This window comes from Palaemon carinicauda, chromosome 6 (genome assembly GCF_036898095.1).
Source record: "Palaemon carinicauda isolate YSFRI2023 chromosome 6, ASM3689809v2, whole genome shotgun sequence".
Lineage (NCBI taxonomy): Eukaryota > Metazoa > Arthropoda > Malacostraca > Decapoda > Palaemonidae > Palaemon > Palaemon carinicauda.
The window spans coordinates 158,859,908-158,885,977 of NC_090730.1; the positions used below are offsets into that span (position 1 = coordinate 158,859,908).

General features: G+C 47.1%; 1 protein-coding gene across 2 annotated transcripts in view; it reads left to right on the forward strand.

The window, feature by feature from the left end:
* LOC137642766 (uncharacterized) overlaps positions 1-26,070 on the forward strand; it is a 122,866-nt gene that overhangs the window by 40,665 nt on the left and 56,131 nt on the right. For both annotated transcript variants that reach the window (XM_068375610.1, XM_068375611.1), the window contains exons 10-12: positions 15,848-16,037; positions 24,158-24,311; positions 25,673-25,813. In XM_068375610.1, coding sequence (XP_068231711.1) covers positions 15,848-16,037; positions 24,158-24,311; positions 25,673-25,813 — 485 coding nt within the window. The remainder of the gene's footprint in view (positions 1-15,847; positions 16,038-24,157; positions 24,312-25,672; positions 25,814-26,070) is intronic.

Genomic DNA, 26,070 nt, shown 5'->3' on the forward strand with positions numbered 1-26,070 from the left:
CCCTTAGCGAAGTCTCCCTGCCTCTACCCCCAGGGGGTCCATGACTCTTTCTCCCTTTTTACAGGTTTGGTCATCCTTAGGGTTACTGGGTCCGCCATCCAAGGAGATCGTGCTACAGGTTTTTCGCCGTGGCGCTAGCGTGCATCCATCATTGACGTCGGAGGTGGATCCTCTGGCCCTCGTCAATGTCATGATGCAGAGGTGTCGTCTACTGCCCATCCTGCCGACATTCCTGCCTTTTCTGACTTGTCCGCCATTGCCGAAGACTGCTTCCCCCCCCTGCCAAACATCCATCAAGGGGTAAGCAAAGTCCTTCGCCTGTCTCATGCGAGTGTTTCTCCCCCTTGTGGGAGTACACTCATACCGACTCCTCTTCGGAGGACTGCTGCTGAAGGTCAGTTTGCTGATCCACCAGCCCCTAGAGGGCGTCACCTTGAGCGTCTTTCTCGTCGTGCTCGCCCTCCTCTTCGCCTCAGAGATGCTCCTTCACCATTGGTGAAGAGATGCCTCTTTGGCTCTTCAGCCTCTTCAGCTCAGCCTTCCTCCAGCGAGGAGCCTCCTCGTCCGACGTCTTCTGGCACTCGACCTTCGCCTGCCTCCGGACCTTCTTCCGACGACGCTGCCACTAGTCCATGAACTTTGGTTTTGGAGGATGTTTGTCCTTCCAAAAGACTCATCGTCTCGCCAGCTCGACATCCTACGCTCCAATCTTCTCATCGTTCTACGACTCGCCGACCTCCTACCTGTCTGATTCCTGTCCTGTCTCCTCCTCATAGTCTGCCTGCGCGCCAATTCTCCTGAAATTCCTGCCGTTGGTGCTCACCATCTCTCTCCCCTGCAGCAATCACTGGATCGTCAACGCACGCGCATCAAAGCATCACCAAACAGAACATTCCCGTCGCTTGCTCGTCAACGTTGGCCGACACGTCACCCTACTACAACACGTCAACGTTCGCCAGCTTGCAAACGCACCCCTACTTTCCCTGAGCTCTCATCAGCAGTTGCAGGTTAGACAATGCTCGGTGACGCATAGGCGCTCGCCAACGTGCGGTAATGCTCCACAACTTAGGCAAACAGAACTGTATAGTCATCATCCTCCTCAGACTTCCAAGAAGTCGCACCATCTATCGGAGGATCAGGTCGGTATCCACTCAAAGGCACAAGAACTAAAGGTAGGTGTTCACCCTCCAGAACATCAATCCTCTCACCCTGGAAGGGCAAAGTCGTTCCCCACAGGTCTCCGTCGCCCCATTCCCCTCTCTCCAAACGCAATACAGCGCAACCACCAGGCAAAGAGGGAAAGGGTGCTCCAGAGGAGTTCAAGATCCCGAAGATTCCTGCTCCAAAGGCGACCCTTGGTATCGAGCAGGTCGAGAGAAGACTCCTCAAAGGGGATCTTTCAGACAGCACCAGTGTCAACAAGCAGCCCTTGTTCGGTGCTATTGTCAGAGCAGTAGTGCAAGCATTTGGGCCTGCCTTCTCAGCTCGTTCTTCAGAGGCCTCTGCTAGCCTGCAACACCCTTCGGCACCAGCAGAGTCCCGGCATAGAACCTCGGCTGCCTCTCCCCTGATGAGGAAAAGAGGGGTCTCAGATACCATTGCGTCCTCTAGGGTGCAATTGACCCCTGTGAGGCCTTCAACAAAGCCAAGCCTCCTTTGTACTCCTCCCAGACAATCTCCTGGTTCACTGCCATCTCAGCCAATGGATCCTCATGAGGAACATGTGTCAGTCTCCTCCCTTCCACCTTCGGAGGAAAACTCCCCTCGTGAGGAGAGCATTCCTACTCCGGTAGAAACCAGGAAAGATGTACCTTTGGCCCCGCAAGGAGTCGAAGGATTCGAAGATGTTATCAAATTCCTCCACGATGACTTCCATACCCACAGGAACCGACGGCCACCCTAGAGATGACCACGACCCACCCCGAGAGAGTGGATGGAGACCTTGCTGCCAATATCACCTCAGAGAGGGAACAGAAAGTCAGAGCATGCATTTTGGCAAGTTCTGACATGGGGGTTCTCAACGGGTTTTCGGACCCAAAGATCGCCCTCTGGAGGACAAAGACACAGTCCTAGACCGTGTCTTTGACACTCAAATACCCTCAAAGCCCAACGCAGCTTTGTCCTGTTCTCAGGTGCTGAAGAGTGCCCGGGCTAAGATTGCCCTTCATCTCTCCGATTTCTCCTCCTTCCTTCGTTCAGGTTTCTCAGCCAAGCTCCTCCCACTTCCTCACGTCCAGCAAAGGAGGTACTATGAGGATTTGGATGATGTGCGACCAGCTGTTCCACTCCACCATGCTCGGGAAGAGCTGACCAAGGGGTCTCTCTAAAGAGAGACTCCAACCGTAAGGTCGCGTTCTCAGCGACTGAGATCCTCAATCAGGAAAAATTTGTGAAGTATGCCAAACAGGCTACTTCGTGGCTAGATCTTTGCTTGGGGTCCTTAGCAATTCTGGTACGGACTGAGGATTTCTTCAAGGAAAGTACCAGGAAGACTATGGAAACCTTCCTCCTCTTGGGTACTTGTACCATCAAGTTCCTAGCCCTCCAAGTTTCGAACTTGTGGGCTAATAAAATCCTTAAGCGTCGGGACTTGGTATCCGAGAGGTTCCATCAGCAGATCCCTAATGCTGATATCGCTAGGCTCAGGAACTATCTCGTGGGGTCCTCTTTGTTTGAACCAAGGGACGTGGAGCAGGCTGCAGAGAGGTGGAGTAAGTCCCAGCAGGACTTTCCTCCACAGGGCCTTAACATCCTGACCCTACAGACCACCAGCTCCTCAGCAGCCAAACCCACCCAAGACCTCAACGAGTAAGACGATAGCGAAGAAAGTAGTGTCTAAGAAGCCTTTTCCTACTAAAGACAAGAAAGGCACAAAATCCTCCAAGGTAGGAAAATATCCTTGAGGGAGTGGCCGCGACCACAAACATTAGGATAAGCACTCCCCTTGCTTGTCCACCAGTGAGGGGAATGCCTACAAAGTTGCTGGAACAGATGGAAGCAACTCGCAGCCGATACCTGGACAGTCTCTGTGATTCGTTCAGGGTATCATGTCCCGTTCATGTCATCTCTACCTCGCCTGATCAAGGATTTAGTATCGATAGACTCCTTTGCGATGGGATCAGCAAAGAGGCTAGCCCTTCGGGCAGAAGCCCACACCATGTTGGAGAAGGACACTCTCCAAGAGATGCTTGACGACTCCCCAGGCTTCTTCAGTCGACTCTTTCTTGTGTAAAAGGCGTCTGGAGGCTGGAGACCAATCATCGACCTCTCAGCTCTTAACACGTTTGTTAAAAGAAATGTTCAGCATGGAGACGGCAGACATGGTCAGACAAGCGTTAAGACCACAGGACTTCTTGTGCACACTGTACCTAAAGGACGCATACTTCCAGATCCCAGTCAATCCGTCTTCAAGGAAGTACTTAAGATTCAGCCTAGACAACAAGAAATACCAGTTCAGGGTACTGTGTTTCGGTCTTTCCACAGCACCTCAAGTCATCACCAGAGTGTTTGCCCAAGTGACATCTTAGGCACACAGGATCAGCATCCATCTCCTCTGTTATCTGGACAACTGGCTGTTCCTAGCAGACTCAGTGTCAACCCTTTTTCAGCACCGAGACAAACTTCTGAGGCTGTGCCAAGATCTGGGGATCCTGCTAAACCTCGAGAAGTCCTCCCTGCTTGCTACTCAAAGACTGATATACGTAGGTATGGAAATAGACACCAGTCTCCACAAAGCCTTCCCATAAGATGACAGGGTAATGAGATTGAGAAAGGTCACAAGACCCTTCCTCAGATGAGAAGAACTCCCAGCCCTGAAGTGCCTATGTCTCCTCGGACACTTATAATCGTTGGCCCGTCTATTTCGCAATGACCGCCTCAGGATTCGATCTCTCCAGTGGCGGTTCAAGTCCAGGTGGAATCAAGTTTTGATTCCCTGGACTTTCTGATCCCCATGGGACCAGTGGAACGGACGGACCTTGAATGGTGGGTGGCAGACGAGAATCCGCGGAGGGGTGTAGATCTTCTCGTCCTCCCCCTGGACTTGATGCTGTTCTCAGATGCCTCAAAAGAAGGGTGGGTGTCCCACTTGCTGCGCCACATGACCTCAGGCCTTTGGTCAGAGTCAGAAAAATACCTCCACATAAATCTCTTAGAGATGAAGGCCGTCTTTCTGGCCCTTCAACATTTCCATCAGTTCGTGGTGGGCCAGTCAGTGGTAGTGATGAGCGACAACACCACGGTAATGGCTTACATTAACAAACAAGCAGGTACTATTTCACAGCCGCTATCCCATCTAGCAGTAGAGATACTGAGATGGGCAGAGATTCATTCCATACCACTATCAGCAAGCTTCATTCCAGGCAAGAGGAATGTGCTCGCCGACAACCTGTGCAAAGCATCTCGAATAGTGAGTACCAAATGGTCTTTGGATCATCTTGAAGCCAACAATGTCCTATCTTTGTAGGGTCCTCTAACAATAGATCTCTTCGCAACAGCCCTGGACTTCAGGTTCCTGCAGTACTGCTCCCTAGTCCCAGACCCCAAGGCGCTCTAGCAAGATGCATTCCAACAACATTAGGACAACATTGAAGTTTACGCCTAGCCTCCAAGAGAACATCCTCCACGACATGATCTACTCAAACAACTACACATCAATATCTACCATAAATCTGTAGCTTCACTACAACTAAATGCCCGGAGATTATCCAGCATTTCCTCTCTGAGAGGATTTTTGCAACGAGTTGCGAACAGTATGTCTGGATACCTGCGGAAGTCATTAGCAGTAGTCTACCAGGCAAAGTGGAATATCTTCTGGGGTTGGTGTCGTGGAAGAGGTATCTTCACTTCATGCATTTGTGTGAAGAAATGTGCCTTTCAGTCTCGGCGGTAAAAGGCTATAACTCAGCCTTGAGCCATGCCCTCAGACTGAATGGAATGGACATTTCCTCATCGCTAGAATTTTCCTTACGCATATGGAGTTACGAACTTGCCTGTTCTCAGACGGAAGTGAGACCTCCCTCTTGGAACATGGGTGAAGTTCTCCGGTCTCCTCCCCATTAACCATTACGCTGGGCAACAGATCACCACCTGACTTATAAGATGTTGTTCCTGCTCGCCTTGGCCTCGGCCAAACGAGTCTTAACTTCATTGTCACTCATATGACATTGCCCATTCAAGGGGATGAGGAGAGGTAACGTTCAACTTCGTGCCTGAGTTTGTTGCCAAGACTCAAAATCCTGTGGTGGCGTATCCCCGATTCGACTCCTTCTGGATTACAAGTCTCCGCTCTGTAACAGACAACCCAGACCATCTCTTACTTTGGCCAGTGAGGAGTTTGAGGCTGTATCTCAAAAGAACAACAGCAATCCATTCGCAAGTGCCTGCACTGCTCGTCGGCACAGGAAGGAACAAGAGGAGGATCACCAAGAACGCCATCTCTGCTTGGATTTGCAGGGTCATAGACCATGCCCTGAATTCAGATCCTCCTCCATCACATCGTCCCTGAGCCCACAAGGTCAGGGGTATAGCTATGTCTCTGGCTTTCAAAAGAAACTTTTCTGTGATGTAGGTTTTACAGGCTGGGGTGTGGAAACACCAAACAACTTTCACAGCCCATTACCTGCAAGACGTGACCCACAGGAGGCTCGATACGTTTTCTTTCGGCCCTGTGGTGGCTGCACAACAGCTGGTCTGATACCTCAAGCTCTTTATTTGACAAGTAGCAGAAGGTTAAAGGCACCATTACCCAGTTTTAGTCTGCTTGAATGAAAAGGTATGACTGGCTCTTATGCTTTTCTTCATCCTCCCCTCTCTTGGGGAAAGCAGCATCCTGGGTTCTCTGCACAAGCTGACCTCAAACCCCTTCAGGTAAACTATGCTCCCATGTGTACCTAGTATTGTGTCAATAATGATGCATCCCCATACCATGGCGAGGTGGTATTGGTAAAGTCTTGGTTACAACAGTTTTTTCCTACAAAAGACTCGGAATAACTTTTACCTTGAGTCACACTGCTTATCTCAACATACAGCTTGCATAGGCCGCAGGCCTTGTGTAGCAAAGTTTAGCGAGATGTTAGGGACTCCTTATTTTGGTACCACCCTACTCAAGATAAGGAGCCCCCAGGTAAAGCCAAAAAGCCAGATTGGCAGGGGCGTCCACCCTCGTAATGGGTGAGTCTCCCCTAATAAATAACGTAGGTTTGTATTCCAGTTACGGAACAAATAACAAATTTAGAGATAATTTGTTTTTTTCATAATGATACAAACCTTTAGCTATTTATAGAAACTTATTCTCCGACCCTATCCCTTGAAGCAAAGTGAGCTTGATCACGGGTGTGTGAGTGGGAGGGGTAGCGAGCTACCCTTTTACCCCCCCCCCTGCTAACTGGCGGGATGGGTAGTTAACCCTCGCTAAATTTTAATGGCTTGCCCTTTCCGCTTCGCCGAAAGTAATACCCCTAATAAATAGCTAAAGGTTTGTATCATTAGGGAAATACAAATTATCTCCAAATTTGTCATTTATTGGTACGTTTTATTTATGTGTTGTAAGAAATTTTATCTCTTTTATGGCTGTTAGGTTGTTTCAGTGCTTATTTATCTCCTGTATGCATAGTACGATATTATAACATGATGCCCCACAACCTTGCATGTGGTTGCATTTAGTCACACTATATGTATGTTCCACTGATTTATATTTTTAATTACTGTATTTACTCGAGTGATATTCGACTTCGTATAGTGTTCGACCCCTCTTTTTCACCTTCAAAATCATGATTTTTTCATATACTCCATGTAATTTTCGAGCCATAATTTTGGCATGCACTTAGTCCATACTAAAAGTCTTAATAAAAGCTTAGAATACTATACCTGCACAATAATTTGGCACACTATAATATACAATACTGTATAACCTACATGTATACACACTTGGAAATTTCGGATATGATGTTTTCAGTAAACAAGATTTGTTATGCTGGTAGTTGGAACTAGCAGCTGAAACTAGCGTACACAAAATATAACGTCTGACATGTTTATACCAGGTAGATACTACGTAGCAGCTGAAACTATCGTTGTCTTAACTTTTAATTACCAATTCAAGTTAAAGCAATTACATAGTAATTTGTTACCAATAATTACGGTATGCTTTTTTTTATGATTGAATTATATATATTTGTTAAATACCCTTCTCACAAAGCATTGTTTGGATTGTTTTGTCTGTGAGGGGGGGGGGGGGGGGGCACCGCTTTAGTCAGCTGATGAAGTACAATGGTAAACAAATGTGTGTACATTCGGAAGAAAGCTTTCCCTTGTTTTTAGGCTGCACTTATTGTTGGTTTTAAGTGATATTAACACAAGACATAACAACGTAATAACAAGGATTCAAAGATAAGTAAAAAACAGCTAATTTATAACAATATCTTTTTGTTCCGTAACCGAAATACAAACCACGCTATTTACAAAGGGTATTACTTTTAGCGTAGCTGAAATGGCGAGCCATTAGAATTTAACGAGGGTGTATTACCCCCGCGCTAGTTAGCGGGGGGGGGGGGTAGGGGAGTGGTAGCTAGCTACCCCTCCTCCCCCTCACACACAGGTGAATACTCACTTTCACTTTTGGCTCGGACTGTGACAGACGTCTCTGTCTTGGTCCTCGCTTGGCAGCCATTTTTTGTTTTGTCTTTACTTAATCGCTTACTTTTCATTTACTCAATATATATGTAAACATGTTTTCATGTTTGTATATATATTTGAGTATAGAAATGAGTAAGTTTCCTTTTCAGATTTGTGTGTGTAGTGTACGATATCTACGTGGAGGCCTCGGCAGTTAGGCCACCACGGCGTAATTTTATGGGTGGCGATCGAGTTTGACTTATGTCTTTCTCTCTCTCTCTCTCTCTCTCTCTCTCTCTCTTGAGGCCGTTGACCCTTTTACTACGTGTTACTACGGCCTTGTAGCCTAGCTTCCTTTCCGTGTGGGGGGTTGCTACGCCGTACGTTTGTCTCAATTAGTTATGAATCTAATTGTAGTTGTTTTTTGTTTTTTAGCTTGTAGAACGATTCCTTTCGGAGTTTTCGTTCTTTATTTAGTGTTCATTCATTTTTAAATTTCATAATTACATAGTTACATAATTATAATTGTTATAATTCTGTTTTGGTTACAGCTCTCCTTCCGCGAGTGTAAGTGGTTGTGAGGGCACGTGCCTGTTGTGTAATTCTTGTTCCTTTCCCTCGGGATTCCTCTTCGGAGCCTTCCCGGGGGAATGATTGTGTACTAATATTATTTGTTTTATTTTTTTACAGTTACCGATCTAGTTCGTTTCTGTAATATAGCAACGGTGTGAGCTGTCTGGTTGAGTCCTGGGGATTCGGCTGTTGCTGCCTCCCCCCTTGCATTTTCGTCAGGGGCGTGTCTCCTTCTACTGGTAGTACTCCCGTGACGACGGACAGCTCTCCAGTTCATTTTAGAACACTCAGGAGGCTTGCCTCCTTGGGCGGATAACTTTCCTTCTGAGGGAAGTTTTTCCTGTCCAGGCTTGAGTTTTTCCCCTTTTGGGGGGTTCTTCTCTTGCCTTTTTTTCGTGCGACTATGCTCTTGGTGCTGAGCGGTCGCACCTGCAGTTTCGCTCAAGGGGCTGGGCAACTGCAGGAGCTCCTCTTCGGAGGATTGCTCCTTTTAGGTCACTGGCTGACCAGTCTCTTCCACGAAGTGTTTCTCTTTCGTTCGCGAGAGAGTACACTCATAGAGACTCCTCTTCGGAGGTTTCTTCTGTTGCTGTTGCTGTTGGCCTCCCTCGCCGTAAGGCCCACCGTCCGCCTCGTCGTAAGGGCCTCTCATCTCCCTATAAGGGTGCTTGAGGCGCCTTTTTGGATCTTCGTTTGCAGCCTACAACTCCTTTTCTCGATCTTCTGCCTTGGTGCAGATGGACAGCAGTCTGATCTCGTCTTCCGACGGGCAACGGTCTTCCCGACGGACAGCGGTCTTCCCGACGGACAGCGGTCTTCCGACGGACATCAGTCTCCCGGCGGACAACGATCCCTTCGGGGCAAAGGGTTGCCCCCACGGGGGTTCTTCCCTTGCGTGTCAGGGTTTCCCTGCGCGCCCTTCTGCTCATCAGCGCTCTCCTGTTCGTCAGCGCTTTCAAGATGATCTTCCCTGCGGTTCCTGTTGGTTCCTGTTACGCGCCCTGTGCGCCCACGTTCGCCCTCGCGATCTAGAACTTCGGTTCAGGTCGGGGTCAAGGACTCTTCTTTGCGCAGGCTTCCACGCGTAGCCTTCTGCTCGTCAGCGATCATCAGCTCGTCAGCGATCATCAGCTCGTCAGCGATCATCAGCTCATCAGCGATCATCAGCCCGCCAGCGATCATCAGCTCGCCAGCGATCTCCGGATCGCCCATGTGTGTTACAGCCGGCACGCCAACGTTCTCCAACACTTCTGAAGGAACATGGTTCGCCAGCTACTAGCTCACCTGCGCATGCTGATCGCCATCGCGCGACCCTCAACTGCGGATGCTGATCGCCATCGCGCGACCCTCAACTGCGGATGCTGATCGCCATCGCGCGACCCTCAACTGCGGATGCTGATCGCCATCGCGCGACCCTCAACTGCGGATGCTGATCGCCATCGCGCGACCCTCAACTGCGGATGCTGATCGCCATCGCGCGTCCCTCAACTGCGGATGCTGATCGCCATCGCGCGACCCTCACCTGCGGATGCTGATCGCCATCGCGCGACCCTCAACTGCGGATGCTGATCGCCATCGCACGACCCTCAACTGCGGATGCTGATCGCCATCGCGCGACCGCACACCTGCGGATGCTGATCACCATCGCTCAACCCTGCGCATGCTGATCACCATCGCGCGACCCTCAACTGCGTATGCTGTTCGCCATCACGCGATCGCCCACCTGCAGATGCTGTTCGCCATCGCGCGACCGCCAACCTGCGCATGCTGATCGCCATCGCGCGACCCTGGCATGCTGATCACCATCACACGACCCTGCGCATACTGATCACCATCGCGCGACCCGGCGCATGCTGATCACTGCTCGCGATCGCTCACCTTCGCATACTGCTCGCCAACGCACGATCGCTCACCTGCGCATACTGCTCGACCATCGCGTCGGCATAACACAACGCGCCATCGCCAACCTGCGCGTTAGCGCTCACCAGCTCACCACCGATCGCTTGTTGATCCATATCGCCAGCGGTCCTCCTCGCCCACGCGGCAGCGCGTTTCCTCGCCATCGCGCTAACGCTTGCGTTCGCCGCCTCGGACTCGCTCTCATCCACCTGCCCACCCTCACGACCGCTCGCCTGCGCGACCGCTCGCCCGTGCAACCGCGCGACCGCTCGCCCTTGCAACCGCGCGACCGCTCGCCCGTGCAACCGCGCGACCGCTCGCCCGTGCAACCGCGCGACCGCTCGCCCATGCAACCGCGCGACCGCTCGCCCGTGCAACCGCGCGACTGCTCGCCCGTGCAACCACGCGACCACTCGCCCGCACGCCCACGTGCCTGCACGTCTACGCTCATGCTCTCCAATGTTAGCCCACGCGCGAACCAACGGTTTTTTTCCATCGCGCAGACGGATGGTGTTCCGTCGCGCGAACCTACAGTGTTTCTTCGCACAAATGTTGGCTTATTTCTTGCAGTATCCATTGCTCGTCTATGGGTTATCGCTCGCCGACCACCAGGAATTCCCGTCGCGCGAGCTCCAGGGCAATTGCGACCACGATTCCCAATGGGGTTTTCGCAGCATAACCAGCCTGGCGAGTTCTTCTGGAGCGTATTTCCAGAACACTGCCTCACCCCGTAAACACTGAGCATGGCACTTGCAAGAATAGGAGAAACTTAAGGGAGATCTGAGCAACACTCCTCTATTCCTGAACTTGGGTTAGCCCTTCCCCGTCATTCCCTGGAGGGATTTTTGGCGGGGGGGCTTTCCGTTCGAGATTTCTCCATCGTACAAGGGGTGACTGCTTACCTCTTCCTCTGGGAGCTTACCAGGTTCTTTCCCTCCTCGGTTACGGCCCGAGGTTTGGTTCAAGGAAGCTACAGGAAGATCAAGGGTACTTTCCTCCTCTCGAGCTCAGGCACCTTGGCCTTTCGTCGTTAAGTATCTAACTTGCGGACAAGCTCGATGTTGTACCATCTGGACGCGCTGACTGAGGGCTTCCTTCGGGTGTCTCATCTGTGGAGGTCGACGACCTCAGACACCCTTCCATCCTTGAGAAGAGTTTGTTTGTGCCCAAGGACAGAGACTTAGACAGCTGCTGTGCGGAGTAAATCGACTTCCGGTTTCACTCCTCCAAGGCGCTTTCTTCCAGACTCTGCAGGGCTCCAGCGCCCTTTTCTTTCAACCACGTCGGCCTAAGTTATCGGCTACGACAACTGGGACAAGGTGTCCAATTGCAGTTTCCTCCTGTCAGGAACAGATGGCACGGGAGACTCCCCCGGGGGGGCATAGTCCTAAAAGGAGTTCACGAACTCTAGGATTGCAGGTTTTTCGCTGGGAGGATGCTTAAGGTTACTCATCCGAATGACAGCTTCCCGATGCCCATTCCCGCACAATCTCTGTGAGTAGCCAAGGATATCGCGCCTGCCGTCTCTGTCAGCGAATTCAGTGTCTCTGAACCTCTATGCCATAGCGTCAGCAGAGTTGCCCGGTTGGGCAGAATGATCCATACCTTAGGCGAAGGTCTTCCTTAGGATCATCGACGGCTTCACCCCCGGCCCCCTCAGTCGATCCTTTCTTGTAAGGAAGGATCTGAGAGGGGATGTCCATAGTCGACCTCTCAGCCCTGATCAAGTTTGTCGAACAAACTTCGGCCAGCGTAGACCAGCAGAATCGATCAGACTGGTAACGAGGCGACAGGACTCCTTAAACCCTGGATCGGAAGGACGGGTACTTTCAGTTTCCATTCCATCCATCTTCCAGGGTGCTCATCGAATTCAGCCTAGACTGCAAGTATTCCTGCTTATGATGCAGTGTGGCTATCCCGCCGTGGCATAGCAGGTTTGTTTCCCCAGAGAACTCTCCCTGCCTTCCTCTTGGCCGCTCAGGTGCAGGCTTCCGCCTCCTCTGCTGTTTGGAGGGCTGGTCAACTCCGGTAGGCTCGGGTTTCGACCTTCTTCAGCGCCGGGACAAGCTTCCGGATGCTTACCATGAGTGTTTCCTCATGGTATTTTGCTTGGAGCCTTCTCTTCCTCTGCCTCAACATCTGGAGTATCTGGCCATGATATTGAGTCAACCGCCTTACCACATTGGAAACCCCGCTTCTCGTCCGTCCAGCGAGGTTAAGCAACGTCGGTACTTGGATGGGTGACCACCTGGGGACGCCAGATTCTGTTACCACATCCTCCGAGCCTTCCTTTCGGTTGACTGTGGCAAGACTGAGGAGAGTCGCAGTACCTGTTCTCAGTCAAGCAGAGCTTTCAGCCCTACCTTGGAACGTTTCCTAGTTCTTCTTTCCTCATTGACCCGTCTATAGTCCGAACGGTCGCCTCAGGATAAGTTCCATGTGGGGCGATCCAAGTTCCGGTGGCTTCAGGCAATGTTCAACCGGACTCCCTGTCCCTATGGGACCAGCGGAACTATTAGACCTGCAATGGGTGTTGACCTATGGAGCCTCTTGATGGTAGTGGATATTCTCATCCTTTCCCCACAATCTTGATGCGGTTCTCGGACTCGTCAAAGGAAAGGGGGGGGGGCATGTTCCGGTCCAGGCCTATGGTCAAGACCTGAAGGATACCTCTCCATCATTCAGGCAGGCTTAGGGGCCTTAGTCTGGCCCCTCTTCAGATCCTACAGCTCCTGCCGAGTCGCCCCGTTGCGCGTCGACTTCATTCTAACCAGCAGGGGACGCATTTCCACACCTTCACATCTTGCAGTAGAGATACCGGGATGATTGAGATTCTCTCAATGCCACCATCGGCTCTCTCATTCCAGGCAGGGGAATGTTTCTCTCAGACTATCCGAGCAGAACCTCATAGAGAGAGTGTACCTAGGGGTCTTTGACCTTGGGTAACCAGCAAGTGCTGGTCTGGGGGACCTGATCGCGACAGCTTGGAACCTCTTGCTTCCGCTAGACTTCCCCCCAGTCTCAGACCCCGAGACTCTGGCAAGATGAATTCCGGTGATGGTGGGACAACTTCGACGCCTGTGTCTTCCCTCCTTTTTGTCTGCGGACAATGGGTCTCAACAAGATCAGGTTGTCTGTCAACCTTTCAATGGGAGAGCTCCACTGGGACTATGCGCAGAACGGTTCCTGGACCCTCTGCTTCCCCTGACGGAACTCCCGGGAGAGCTTCTCCCACGGCGCAGACTACTCAAGCAACCACACTGCGACATCTCTCCCGAACCGGGGCGTCGCTTCGGCTTCATGCCTGGAGACACTACGCTTCCTCCTCTAGAAGAGACAACCCGCTACAGTCGCGGTACGGAGGTCGCGTCATCTGCGATAGTCATCCACAGGGGTCTCCCTGGCAAAGTGAAGAGTCTAAGGTGGTTGGTGCCGTGGGAGATATACCTCTTCCCTTGAGGCCTCTTCTCCAGCAATAACGGTCTTATTGCCTTTCGGCGGGAGGAAACTCCTTTCCGCTCTCGGCAATGAAGCCTGTCGCTCAGCCTTTCCCTGACCTTCAGGCTTAAAGGAATAACTTTTTCCTGCCCGCTGGATCTATCCTCGCTCATGCGAAGCTACGATCGTCCCTGCCCTAGTCGGAGGAAGACCTCCAACTTGGAGCATGGCTCGGACTTTTAGTCCTTCAAGAGATCTTCTCAAGACCCTTTTACGACAGGCCTCGGATTGTATTCCGCCTTGGGTCTTCTGCTCACTCTGGCCACGGCCAGTGTGTAAGCAATCTTCTTGGTCTCTTACTACTCCCCCCTTTCTAAGGAAGAGGGGAAGGCAACATTCAGGCTCGCTCCTGAGTTGTTGGCTAGACTCAGAATCTGAGGGTCCCGGCCCTTCGGTCCGATTCATTCAAGATTTCGAGTCTCCATTCTGTGTCTGATGTCCCAAGACCTTCTCTTTCTTGCCAGTAAGGAATCGAGAGGTTAGCGCTGGGAACAGCTGCAGTTTGTCCTCAGTTGCAGCCGATTTGGGAACACAAGGAGGACATGGGGGGAGAGTCACCAGTATACCTCTTCAGCCCGGACTCAAGGAAATTCATCTCGACCTGTCTTCAGACCCTCCCCCGTCACGTCGCCCTACAGCACGATGTTGGATACATCGCAACGTCCCTCGCCTTCGAGTAATACTACTCTGTGACGCAGGTGCTACAAGCTGGAGTCTGGAAGCGTCTGATGACCTTCGCAGCCCGCTTCCTGCAGGGCGTGACCCACAGGAGTCTCGATACGTTTTCTATCGCTCTGTGGTGGCTACACAACAGCTGGTCTAACCTCAGGCTCCTTTTTTGGACAGGTAGCAGAAGGTTGAGGGCATTGTTATCAGGTTTTAGTCTGCATGAACGAAAGAAGTATGTCTGGCCCTTACTTCTTTCTTCATCATCCCCTCTACGGGGAAGCAGCATCCTGGTCTCTGCATAGCTGACCTCGAACCTCTGCAGGTAAACCATGCTTCCTTGTGTTCCGAGTATTGAGTCAATACTGTCGCGTCCCCCATACCCTGACGAGGTGGTATTGGGAACGTCCTAACCCAGAGTTCCTTCTGGAACTCCAGGTCAACTGCCTAGGACGGGTCACACTTCTTCGTTCACACACAAGCTTACGTAGGCCACATGGTTCCTTGCGGAGCAAGGAACTTGTGAGGTGCAGGGACTCCTTTTCTCGAGTGCGACTCACTGGGATTCTGAGTCCCCGGGTAAAGCCAAAGCCAGTATGGCTGGGGACTTTCCACCCTTCCTAAGGGATAAGTCACCCTTTGTAAATAGCGTGGTCTGTATTTCGGTTACGGAACAAATGACAAATTCGAAGATAATTTGTATTTTTCCTAACCATACAAACCTTAGCTATTTACACATACTTGCCCGCCAGCCCTGTCCCCCAAGACAAGTCCTACCTCTAAGTGAAAGTGAGTATTCACCTGTGTGTGAGGGGGAGGAGGGGTAGCTAGCTACCACTCCCCTACCCCCCCGCTAACTAGCGCGGGGGTAATACACCCTCGTTAAATTCTAATGGCTCGCCATTTCAGCTACGCTAAAAGTAATACCCTTTGTAAATAGCTAAGGTTTGTATGGTTAGGAAAAATACAAATTATCTTCGAATTTGTCATATTTTACAAGATTTATAATACCTCTGTAACTTCTGCTGGCGGGAAAGTCACGCCTAGCTGCCTTGTTTCAAAGTTTCAAAAGTATACCTCATGTAATGCTCGACCCCTTACTTCTTGGCTAAAAAATTGGTTTCCAAAAGTCGCACATTACACGAGTATATACGGTAAACAGTATATACTTTTACTCTGTCTTTTATTTTTAAATATTTTCATTCAATTCTTAGGAAGCATACTGTTCAGTTCAAGCTATTTGTTTTGTTCCCTCAAAATGTGTGCACAATAATGATGTAAGATCATAAATTTGTTCAAATTGTTGCTAGTACTTGAAGATCACCTCTACAAATCCAGTGTTGATACTGTCTGCTGATTTAGTAATTAATGCATAAATAAAGAAAAAAATATAATTTTTTTCAATTTTAAAAGATAATAGAAAATTGTGTATAACTCATCTGGGAAACAGGAGAATTCATAATATCACTGATTAATGGAGACATTCATGCATATTGATAATTAGATTAAGTTCTGTATCTAAAGTGTTCTTTTTATATGAATCTCATTGCTATTGATATTAAAAGCAAGACATCATTATTTTCCCTTTTGTGATTTACAGCTGCAATGAGTGAAGGAAGTGAAGATTCAGAAACTTTGATTCCGGCTTATGCTCTGCCGTCGGTTCAGCTCATGAAAACCATAGTCCCTGTAGAAAAGTTTTCAGTAATTCCTACAGTGCTTTCTCATGTTGAAAGTCCACATTTGTTTTATTTACAAATACTTGATAACGAAACAGCATTGTTAAAAACGTAAGTGATATTTATACATTTATTTAATTTTGTAATGCCATATGTAGTTGACATTTTACAGTGCATAATTATGGCCAGGTGCCCTGCATGTATATTCTTTACATCATTGATTGTTAAGCTACAAGAAGATTGCTGAATAGTGTATTTTTGCTGTAGAGGTTGGTCTATTTTGTAGGATAGGCATTTGAACCTAACATCACCAAAGGATTTAATTAGTATTCAAATGTCTAAATAGAGGCACCACCCAACTTATGAACAAGTTACATTCCAGGAGGGTCTTCGTAATTTGTTATTTTACCTCTTTGTGTGAGCATTATACAATTGTCCGTTTACAAATACAAACCTTCATCCTTTAATATGAGAGTGGATTCAAGTGGAGTTGGAACTCGGCAGTTAGAAACTTATAACAAGGTTTCGGCAATAGCCGGTAGATACCCGCCAGCAGAGGGGAAGCCTCGTTCCTTCTGCCGGTACACTGTACAGTCACATTAATTCTTGTCACCGAATAACACAGTTGTGATATTGGCTTCTCTTCAAACTTGGCTTTAAAAATTTTCTTTCTCTGACTCGTGGACACTTGTTCACATTAACAACGCTGTGCTACGCCTTTAAATTTAATCCCTCGAAGGGGAATAAACTTCAGTATCATATGATGTCCTTGGGTCTGAACTCGAGTGGCTGCCTAATATTTTGCTGTTGAGTCAGACTTCCCTGATTCTCCAACCCTCTACGAGTTCAGAAAGAAGAGATATCAGAAGGAACAAGTTCTCCTTTGCGGAAAAGAGACCGTAATCCTTTTGTGTTTGATGTACACACTCGCGAGCAATATGCCTGTGAGCTTCCAGTGGATTTGAACTGAATCATCGTTTACAGATGACCCTGCAGCTTCGCGCATATAACCTTCTACCAGATCGAAAAACTTTTCCTCGCCAGATCTTGTCTGTGGTCAAGAGTGCTCCTGATATGCACACACAATAGTCGCTCTCACACTAGCATACTTAATATTTGGGAGCTTGTGGTGCACATAACAGCTTGCTTACTAAGTGACAGAGCTTCACGTGATCCCATGGATTCGCCTGCGAATCCCTTAGTGCGCTCTCCCCTAGGTAAAATATTTCATTATGTCCTGAACACGTGATCGCAATTACTGGCGCACATTTTATTATTATAAAGCTGGCGATGATGACATGCGCACTTGGCTTCTCAGATGGACAGAGGATAGCTAATAAAGAAGCATGCCAGTGCACAACATCCACACACATTCAGCCTGCATTATGATGCTTACTGAACAGAGGAAAACTGCTCCTTTACGAACATCTGTTCATAACTTAATTGTTCCGTAACTGGAATACAAACCTACGCTATTCATTAGGGGTATTATTTTTGGTGAAGCTTGAAAGGACAAGCCATTAAAATTTAGCGATAGTTAACTACCCCTCCTGCTAGTTAGCGGGGTGTAGGGGGGAGCGAGTCCCACTCGTCGTCGTCGGCGCCCACTCGTGTCCGAGTATTGGGTTCTGTCGTTAGCCATCAGCCTCCTGAGAAAGAGATGAAGAAGGGTGGAGGAAACGACAGAATGCCAGTAGCTGGGTATATTGTTTTGGGTGGTCGTGGCTTTGCAACGGCCACGCACACACACTTGGCCCACACCTGTGATTGAGGTCACTTTACTTTTGGCTCGGATGGTAAACGGTCGTTGTCGCTCTTCATCCCACTAAATATTGGACTGCCATTAATGCTTTTTGTGCTTTTTCTTTTTTCAGTGTGTGTGTGTTAACTTCTGCTGACCATGCATACCTGTCCTGGTTGTGAGAGCCGCTCCTGCGGTACTTTCATGTCTGCTGGGGACACCGATCCTCACACCCTTTGTCCTTCCTGCAGAGGTCAACAGTATGATAGTGATATTAAGTGTTATGAGTGTCGGGAGTGGTCTGCCTCCCAGTGGGATAGGTTTAGGTGCCGGCGGAAGAAGTCTAAGCGGGACTCATCTCCTTAAAAAGTTTCTTCGAAGCAGAAGAAATCCAAGGCTTCCTCTTCCGCTTCCCGACCTTCCTCTGAAGCTCTTTCTCATTCGGTTTCCTTCGATGAACCGTAGAGTAGTAGCGCAGTCCCTTTAACACCGGGACAAACTCGGTCCTCGAGAGACGGTGTCGCTTCCCCTAGCTTCCCTCCCGGGGGGGTCCATGACTCTTTCTCCCTTATTACAGGTGTGGTTTTCCTTGGGGTTTCTGGGTCCGCCTTGCAAGGATAACCATCTGCAACTTCGCTGGGGTGCAGCCCTCGTCAACGTTAGAGGTGGGTTCTCTTTCGTATGTTGACATCGTTGTGTCAGAGGCGTCGTCCGCTGCCCATCCTGCCGACGTTCCTGCCCCTTCGGAATCTTCCACCATTGCCGAAGACTATGATCCCCCCCCTTCCGAACATCCTTCGAAGGGGAAATAAAGTCCTAGGCGTGTCTCCTGCGAGTCTTTCTCCCCCTCAAGGTAGTTCACTCATAGAGACTCCTCTTCGTAGGATTGCTGCTGCTGAAGGTCAGCTTTCTGATCCAGCGGCCCCATAGGGCGTCACTGTGGACGTCGTTCTTGTCGTGCTCGCCCTCCTCTTCACCTTAGACGTGCACCTTCACCGAATCCTATTTAGCTCTTCAGCTTCATTAGCGCAGCCTTCTGCCGCAGAGGAATCTCCTTGTCCTTCATTTTCTGGCTCTCGACTTTCCCCTACCCCTGGACCTTCTTCCGACGACTCTGCCACTAGTCCACAGACTTCGGCTTTGAACTCTTCGCTGCCTTTGGATCACACGCGATCCCCTTAGGAGGATGATTGCCCATCCAAAGGACATATCCCTTCTCTTATTGACAACATGTCAATCCCATCTCATCCGACGCACCAATCTTCAGCCTACTCAGTGACTCGCCGTTCACCTGACCATCCGTCTTCATTCCTGTCTCCTCCAGCTCTCCATACCATGCGTCAATCGCCCATGCGCCAACCTGCCACGAGTCAGCCTCATGCACACACAATCATCGTCAACACTTCATTTGCCCGCTCGTCATCCTCCATCGCACCGATTGCCTGCACTTATTCCGCCTGCGCACTCTACTCCCGATCATCGCTCGCTCAGACATCGCGCTTCTGCAGGTTCTCATTTGCCACGACGTCAGTCTCTTTTGCATCCGCATTGCCAAAAGCCAACGGAAAGATGGACAGATATTTCTCGTCGCCCTAGCATCGCCTGCGGGTCAGCAATCGCCAACGTGTCAGCCTGCTCTCTTGCGCCATCATTCTTCAGCTCGCCATCGTGTTCCAGCTTCACAACCTGCACACCAGTGCTCACCTGGGCGCCAGCGCTTACCACCACGTCGGCGCACTCTAGCGCTCCAGCATTCACCAGCATGTCAGCACTCACCAGTGCTCTCTAGCATGCCAGCGCTCACCAGCTTGCCAGCGCTCACCAGTACACCAGCACTCTCCTGCGCGACAGCATTCACCAGCACACCAGCTCTCACCAGCTCACCATCGTGCAAGCATGCACCTTCTCTGCAAGCCCAGAACAGGCATTGTTCTCCAACACATAGGCGCTCGCCAACCCAACGACATTCACAACCAGACTCGCCTCATTCTCCGACTTTAAGGAAGCTGCTCTATCCAGAGGATAAAGTGGATAAGTAACAGAAAGGTAAGTGTTCTCCCTCCAGACCATCAGTCCTCTCACCAATGAAGGGTAGAGTCGCATCCCCTCCCAGCAAACGTATTACAACGCTGTAGTGGTTTGCGGACTGTGGCCAGATGTATCAGACAGAAATACACTACAAAAATATAAAAAGTATTTATTTGAGAAAAAAATAGCCAGGAGAAAGTACTGTACAGGTCTCCAAAAACCAGAAGCAGAGACAGATATACTGTATCCAGGCAGAGCCTTTTAGGATTCAATCTAGAAAATCTTTAATGAACATATACAAATATAAATAGTATACATATCTTGGCTAAATTCAAATGTAATTTGAATGATTGCTGACATTACCGTCAAAGGGATTATAAGTCAAGGTTACATATCTGACCTGTCTCCAATCTCACATGTACATAAGAAAGACAAAACATTTGTAATAAAAATAAAAACTTACAACCCTCAGTGTTACACTGTGCTAGGATGTCACAAAAAATACCCCCACACCCTTGAATCACTCTGACAAATGTCTCAGTAACACAAAAATTTCCCCAGACTTGGATTGAAAGGAAATTAAAACTAAACATGGCCTTACAACTATAACAATCACTTAATACAAAAATCTTTCATTCAAATATCAGTTATTTTTAATCCTTAATACTAAAATCCTTAAAACTAAATGATCACTTAATCCTAAAATCAACAGAAACCAACTTATTAGTATACTTAAAATTAAAGAAATCAATACATACAACATTCAAATAAGCAAATACTCTTGCTTGAGTGTACACTCGGGCACACTATTCTATCTCGTTTCTCTTCCTCTTGTTTTGTTAAAGTTTTCATAGTTTATATAGAAAATATTTATTTAAATGTCATTGTTCTTAAAATATATTATTTTTCCTTGTTTCCTTTCCTCACTGGGCTATTTTTTCTGTTGGGGCCCCTGGGGTTATAGCATCTTGCCTTTCTAACTAGGGTTGTAGCTTAGCAAGTAATAATAATAATATAAAATACATTCACAAAACCTGACACCTGAGTTCTTCGTGTATTTGCTTGAAGAAATGTGCCTTCCAGTCTCGGTGGTAAAAGGCTATAGCTCAGCCTTAAGTTTTGCCCTCAGACCGACTGGAATGGACATTTCTTCATCACTAGAACTTTCCTTACTCATATGGAGTTGCGAACTTACCTGTCCTCAGTCGGAAGCGAGACCTCCCCCATGGATTGTGGTTCGAGTTCTTCGGTCTCTCAAGAGGCCTCCCTACGAACCATTACGCCAGGTAACAGATTGCCACCTGACTTGGAAGACGGTGTTCCTGCTCGCTTTAGCATCAGCCAAACAAGTCGGCGAACTTCATGGTCTCTCATACGACATCGCCCATTTAAAGGGATGGAAAGAGGTAACGTTTGGCTTCGTCCCTAAGTATGTTGCCAAGACTCAGAATCCGGGGGTGGTGGATCCCCGATTTGACTCCTTCTGGATTTTGAGTCTCCGCTCTGTATCAGACAACCCTGATTATCTCTTTATTCTGCCCAGTGAGGAATTTTAAGTCTGTACCTCAAAAGAACAGCAGCAGCCTGTCCTCATGTGCCTTCACTATTTGTCAGTACAGGGAGAAACAAGAGGAGGTTCACTAAGATTACCACCTCTGCTTGGATTCCCTGGGTCATAGACCATGCCCCGAATCCAGATCCTCCTTTACATCGCTCCAGAGCCCATGATGTCGAGGCTTAGCCATGCCCTGGCCTTCAAAAGAAATTTTTCAGTGACGCATGTTCTACAGGCTGGGGTGTGTTAATGTCAGACTACTTTCTTAGCCCACTACCTGCAAGACGTGACCCACAGGAGGCTCGATACATTTTCTGGGGTGGCTGCTGGTATGATACCTCAAGCTTCTTATTGGACAAGTAGCAGAAGGTTGAGGGCACTGTTACCCGGTTCTAGTTTGTGTGAATGAAAAGGTATGACTGACTTTTATTCTTTTCTTCATCCTCCCCTCTCTTGGGGAAAGCGGCAGTATGGGTTCTCTGCACAAGCTGACCTCAAACCACTGCAGGTAAACCATGCTTCCTTGTGTACCTAATATTGTGTCAATATTGTTTCATCCCCATACACTGGCGAGGTGGTATTAGGAAGTCTCAGTTACAACAGTTTTTCCTACAAAGACTCGGAATAACTTTTACCTTGACAGTTATACTGCTTATCTCAACATACAGCTTACGTAGGCCACAGACCTTGCGTAGCAAGGTTTAGCGAGGTGTAGGGACTCCTTATTTTTGGTACCTACCTATTCAAAATAAGAAGCCCCCTGGTAAGCCAAAAAGCCAGATTGGCTTGGACGTCCACCCTCCTAATGGGTACGTCACCCCTAATAGATAGTGTAGGTTTTTATTCCAGTTATGGAACAAATGACATTCGGAGATAATTTGTATTTTTCCTAACAATACAAACCTTTAGCTATTTATACAAACGTGACAACCCTATCCCCTTTGAAGTCCTACCTCCAAGCAAAGTGAGCTCAATCACAGGTGTGTGAGTGGGAGGGGTAGCGAGCTATCCCCTTATCCCCCTGCTAACTAGCGGGATGGGTAGTTAACCCTCGCTGAATTTTAATGGCTCATTCTTTCAGCCTTGTCGAAAGAAATACCCCTTATAAATAGGTAAAGGTTTGTATTGTTAGGAAAAATACAAATTATTTCCAATATTCCCTTTGTGTCAGGCACATAGTCGGCCAACTTCGTACACACTGCTAGTCGAAAGAAAATGGGGCCGCTGCCCTTCCTTTTCCCCTATGGATGATTAGTCCTTAAGACCAATTGATAGGAATTTCATACAAGTTACTCCTACCGTTTCTCTGCCTGTGGCAGAGACTGTGTTGGGCAATCCTTCGCCGAGAAGGGAGAGAGAGAGCGTGAGATTGCATGCTATGTTGCTTTTCCTCAGGTGTTTGCACTCGCAAGCATCTAAGGGAACATCACCATATATGCTTGCGATTGCCACAGCAGCGCCATCTCACCAAATTGTTATCCCATTAGAGCAATACTAGGCATACTACTAAGTCTTTGCACGCTCTTAAGAGAGCACCATTACAGATGCCTAACTGCTCTCCAACCGCTCTCCATCGACCATATGCTCACTATTGAATGTGCACATTCACTTGCATGCAATCATTAATGCACCCTCTCACTTACTCGCAACTGATCGCGCACTCTCTTACCTGCCTGCTGGAGCGCTCCCCTATAGGAGTATTTCCGCTAGCACTAATTTTTATTTTTGATCTTAGCTGTGGATGTGGCTATCTATTTGCACTCATTCATTTAACTCAGAGCAGTCACATTTCTGGTACACTTCAATCTACTCTCACACAAGCTTGCTCACTTATTGACGAGAGTTTATGCTCTTCATGTGGTTTCACATTTTTAATCATGTATATACTTTAGATAGATGATATAGACATGTGCAATTGCACAGATTCTGCACGCTTTCAGCACAGTCCAGTGACTTGATGAATGCAGGGCAAGTACTCTTGTGAGATTGACTGGGATTTGGCATTAGATCCTTGCCCAGGGTTGTAGTGCATGGTGATTGGACATGTACTCAAATCTGAAGAGAGCAGATATGCACTTAGTGTATGGTTTGGCAAAAGGTAATGCTACATCAGGAAAGGTTCCCAAACTTAAGATGCCCAGTAGGAAAACATTTGTGAATATCCACCTGTGTGAATATCTGCTCTCTCCTAATTTGAGTACGTCCAATCACCATGCTTCACTACCTAGAGAACTACTTGTTCGAGTTCAACAGAATCTTGGTCAAGATAAATCCTGTAGGAAATATAGGCATTCTGAGTAGCATATATTTTATTAGCATATAACTTGGAAAACAAGCCAAGCATTTCCACACATAGTGTGCATTGGAACTGTTTCATCATTTAGACAAAGAGAAAATAATCATGAAAGTCATGCCATCCAATTGAAACACCCTATATGAGGGTAGAGCATTGTTGAGGTTACCATAATGAAGTTCGGAAAACAATATAATTTTACATGTCCATCTATCTAAAAATATGTAAACCTTATGTAAGTTCATTTGGAAAGAGCTAGGACAAATTGTTGGGAAATTCATGTGTAGTAAACTTCTCCTACCAATAACATGTATAAAAAACATTGAAAGGTTCCTAAATCCATATACAGTACTGTACAAATTTTCCTTTATCTTTCCAAACCAATGCAAGGTTTAACTACAGCAACCCATACTGTAACATATTGATTGCAACAGTTCTCACTGTTTCTGATCCATATTTTTTTATGCATAGGTTGTGCTGTAATTGCCAATTTTTATCTGAAAGGAGGAGGTGCTACCTTTAGTCTGTGTTTCTATTAGTAATTTAGGAATTGTTTGTAAAAATATAATTTCACAGAATCCCTGAGGAAAACCACTCATAATATTTTATTTTAGGTTCCAGAAATCAATGTTGGATTATTATAAGGCAAATGTTGACTTTATAAAAGCTAAGGAGCTGCCTGTTGGGTCATATTGGGCCGTAAATAGTCAAGATGGTAGCTGGTACCGTGCAGTGGTGCTAGCTAATAAGCTAAGGCCATCCGGGAAGGTAGGTCAGATTAGTATTAATTTTGTTTTTAAATAATGGTGGTTTTTATTGTATATTCCCTGTATTTTCAAATTTAAGGACTTAGTTTTATGGTGCTGTAAAATTTGCAGCTAAAGACTTACTTCTTTACTGGATGTCCAATGAAAAATGTCTAATATTCAAGTTAGACCTAACATAGCCAAGAATACACTATTTGATTTTTGGGGGGTTGAAGTTTCAAATAGTGAGCATTTGAGTTACTAATAAACTAGATCAGTTATTATGTTACTGTATTGCAGTGGTGGCTCATGGCTAAAATCAGTGGGGTTGCTGCTCCAAAAAAAATTGTAGCCTTTGTTTCAATATTGTGTTGAAGGAAACAAATAGGCATGTGAAAATGTATTCAGAAAATTGATATAATCCCAAAAGAACAATATCAAACAATTCTTACTGACTATAACCGAAATTGTTACCGTTCAAGCTTGATCCATTTATTTGAAAATTAAAAATATTTTTCTTGTTTTAATATTAACGAAAAAATCTATAATTTTCTCCTTGATTTGTGGATGACAGAAGTGACAATTGAGGAATGTTTTTGTTCCTTGAAAGTGATGCTAGTGCATTTAGTCTCTCCGAATTCATGGTGCTGCTTAGAAAAGTTTTTATTCTTTTCAGTGTTGAAAAGCAGCGTTCTGCCTCTGTTGTAGTCGGGAATTTTCAAGAAACTCGAAAAAATGTCAAAGAAACAAAATATTAATCAAATGGAATAGCTGCAAGTGGGATGATAATCTTATTCTACATTTGATTACATTTAAGAATATAGTACACAATTTTCAAGCACAACACCCGTGGAGTAAGATAATAATAACTACCTTACACTGACACGCCAAGGTCAACACTTTGGGAACAACGGTGCTCTCTCAGCCTGTGGCTTAGACACGAGTGTCTGTGCTCATATTAAGCTTAAGGATTACATATTGTACAAGTATAAAGAAAGAATTAAAGAAAAAATCATTAGATTGAATATGATCAATATTGCTAACTAAAAGTAGGGGTTGCTGCAGTTCCACAGTACTTAGCATGAGCCACCACTACTGTATTTTGAAGTCTGGTAATTTGACTATGTAATTACAAGTTATACCATATCCATCAAAATTACATTAGATCAGTTTAAGAGCTGATTTCAGGCCTCAAAATGAAATTTACTAAGATGTAAAATGAAAATCAGAAGTTTTTGTATCTTTTACTTTTATTACTAATGCAAATGTGTTTTATTGGGTGAATTACACTTTTAACTGTATTTCAAAGTTTGCATAAAATAGAAACCAGCAGTAAGTATTTAAACTTAACATTATTCTAGTGTCATTATTGTAACATTTCAGAAACGATGCTCTCAGCCAGAAGTTGAAGTCCGTTACGTTGACTTTGGACGTAGGGAAACCATTCCCATCAGCAGAGTTAGGGTCCTCGATGAAAACTTCACTGCTATGCAGATACTAGCTATTCCATGTACCTTATATGGGGTAGGTGATATGGACAAAGAATATGTTTAATTATTTAGATTTTCTATAATTTAATTATTAATGTTAAAAGGTGCTTTGTTTATTAATGTGTGAATGAATACTGGGTTTTTCAAGTACAGTTGATCAATTGTATTTGTACTGTAATGTGCCCCATTAGAGGATACATACATACATACATATACCAAAGGCACTTACCCCAATTTTGGGGGTAGCCGACATCAACAAAGAAACAAAACAAAAAGGGGACCTCTACTCTC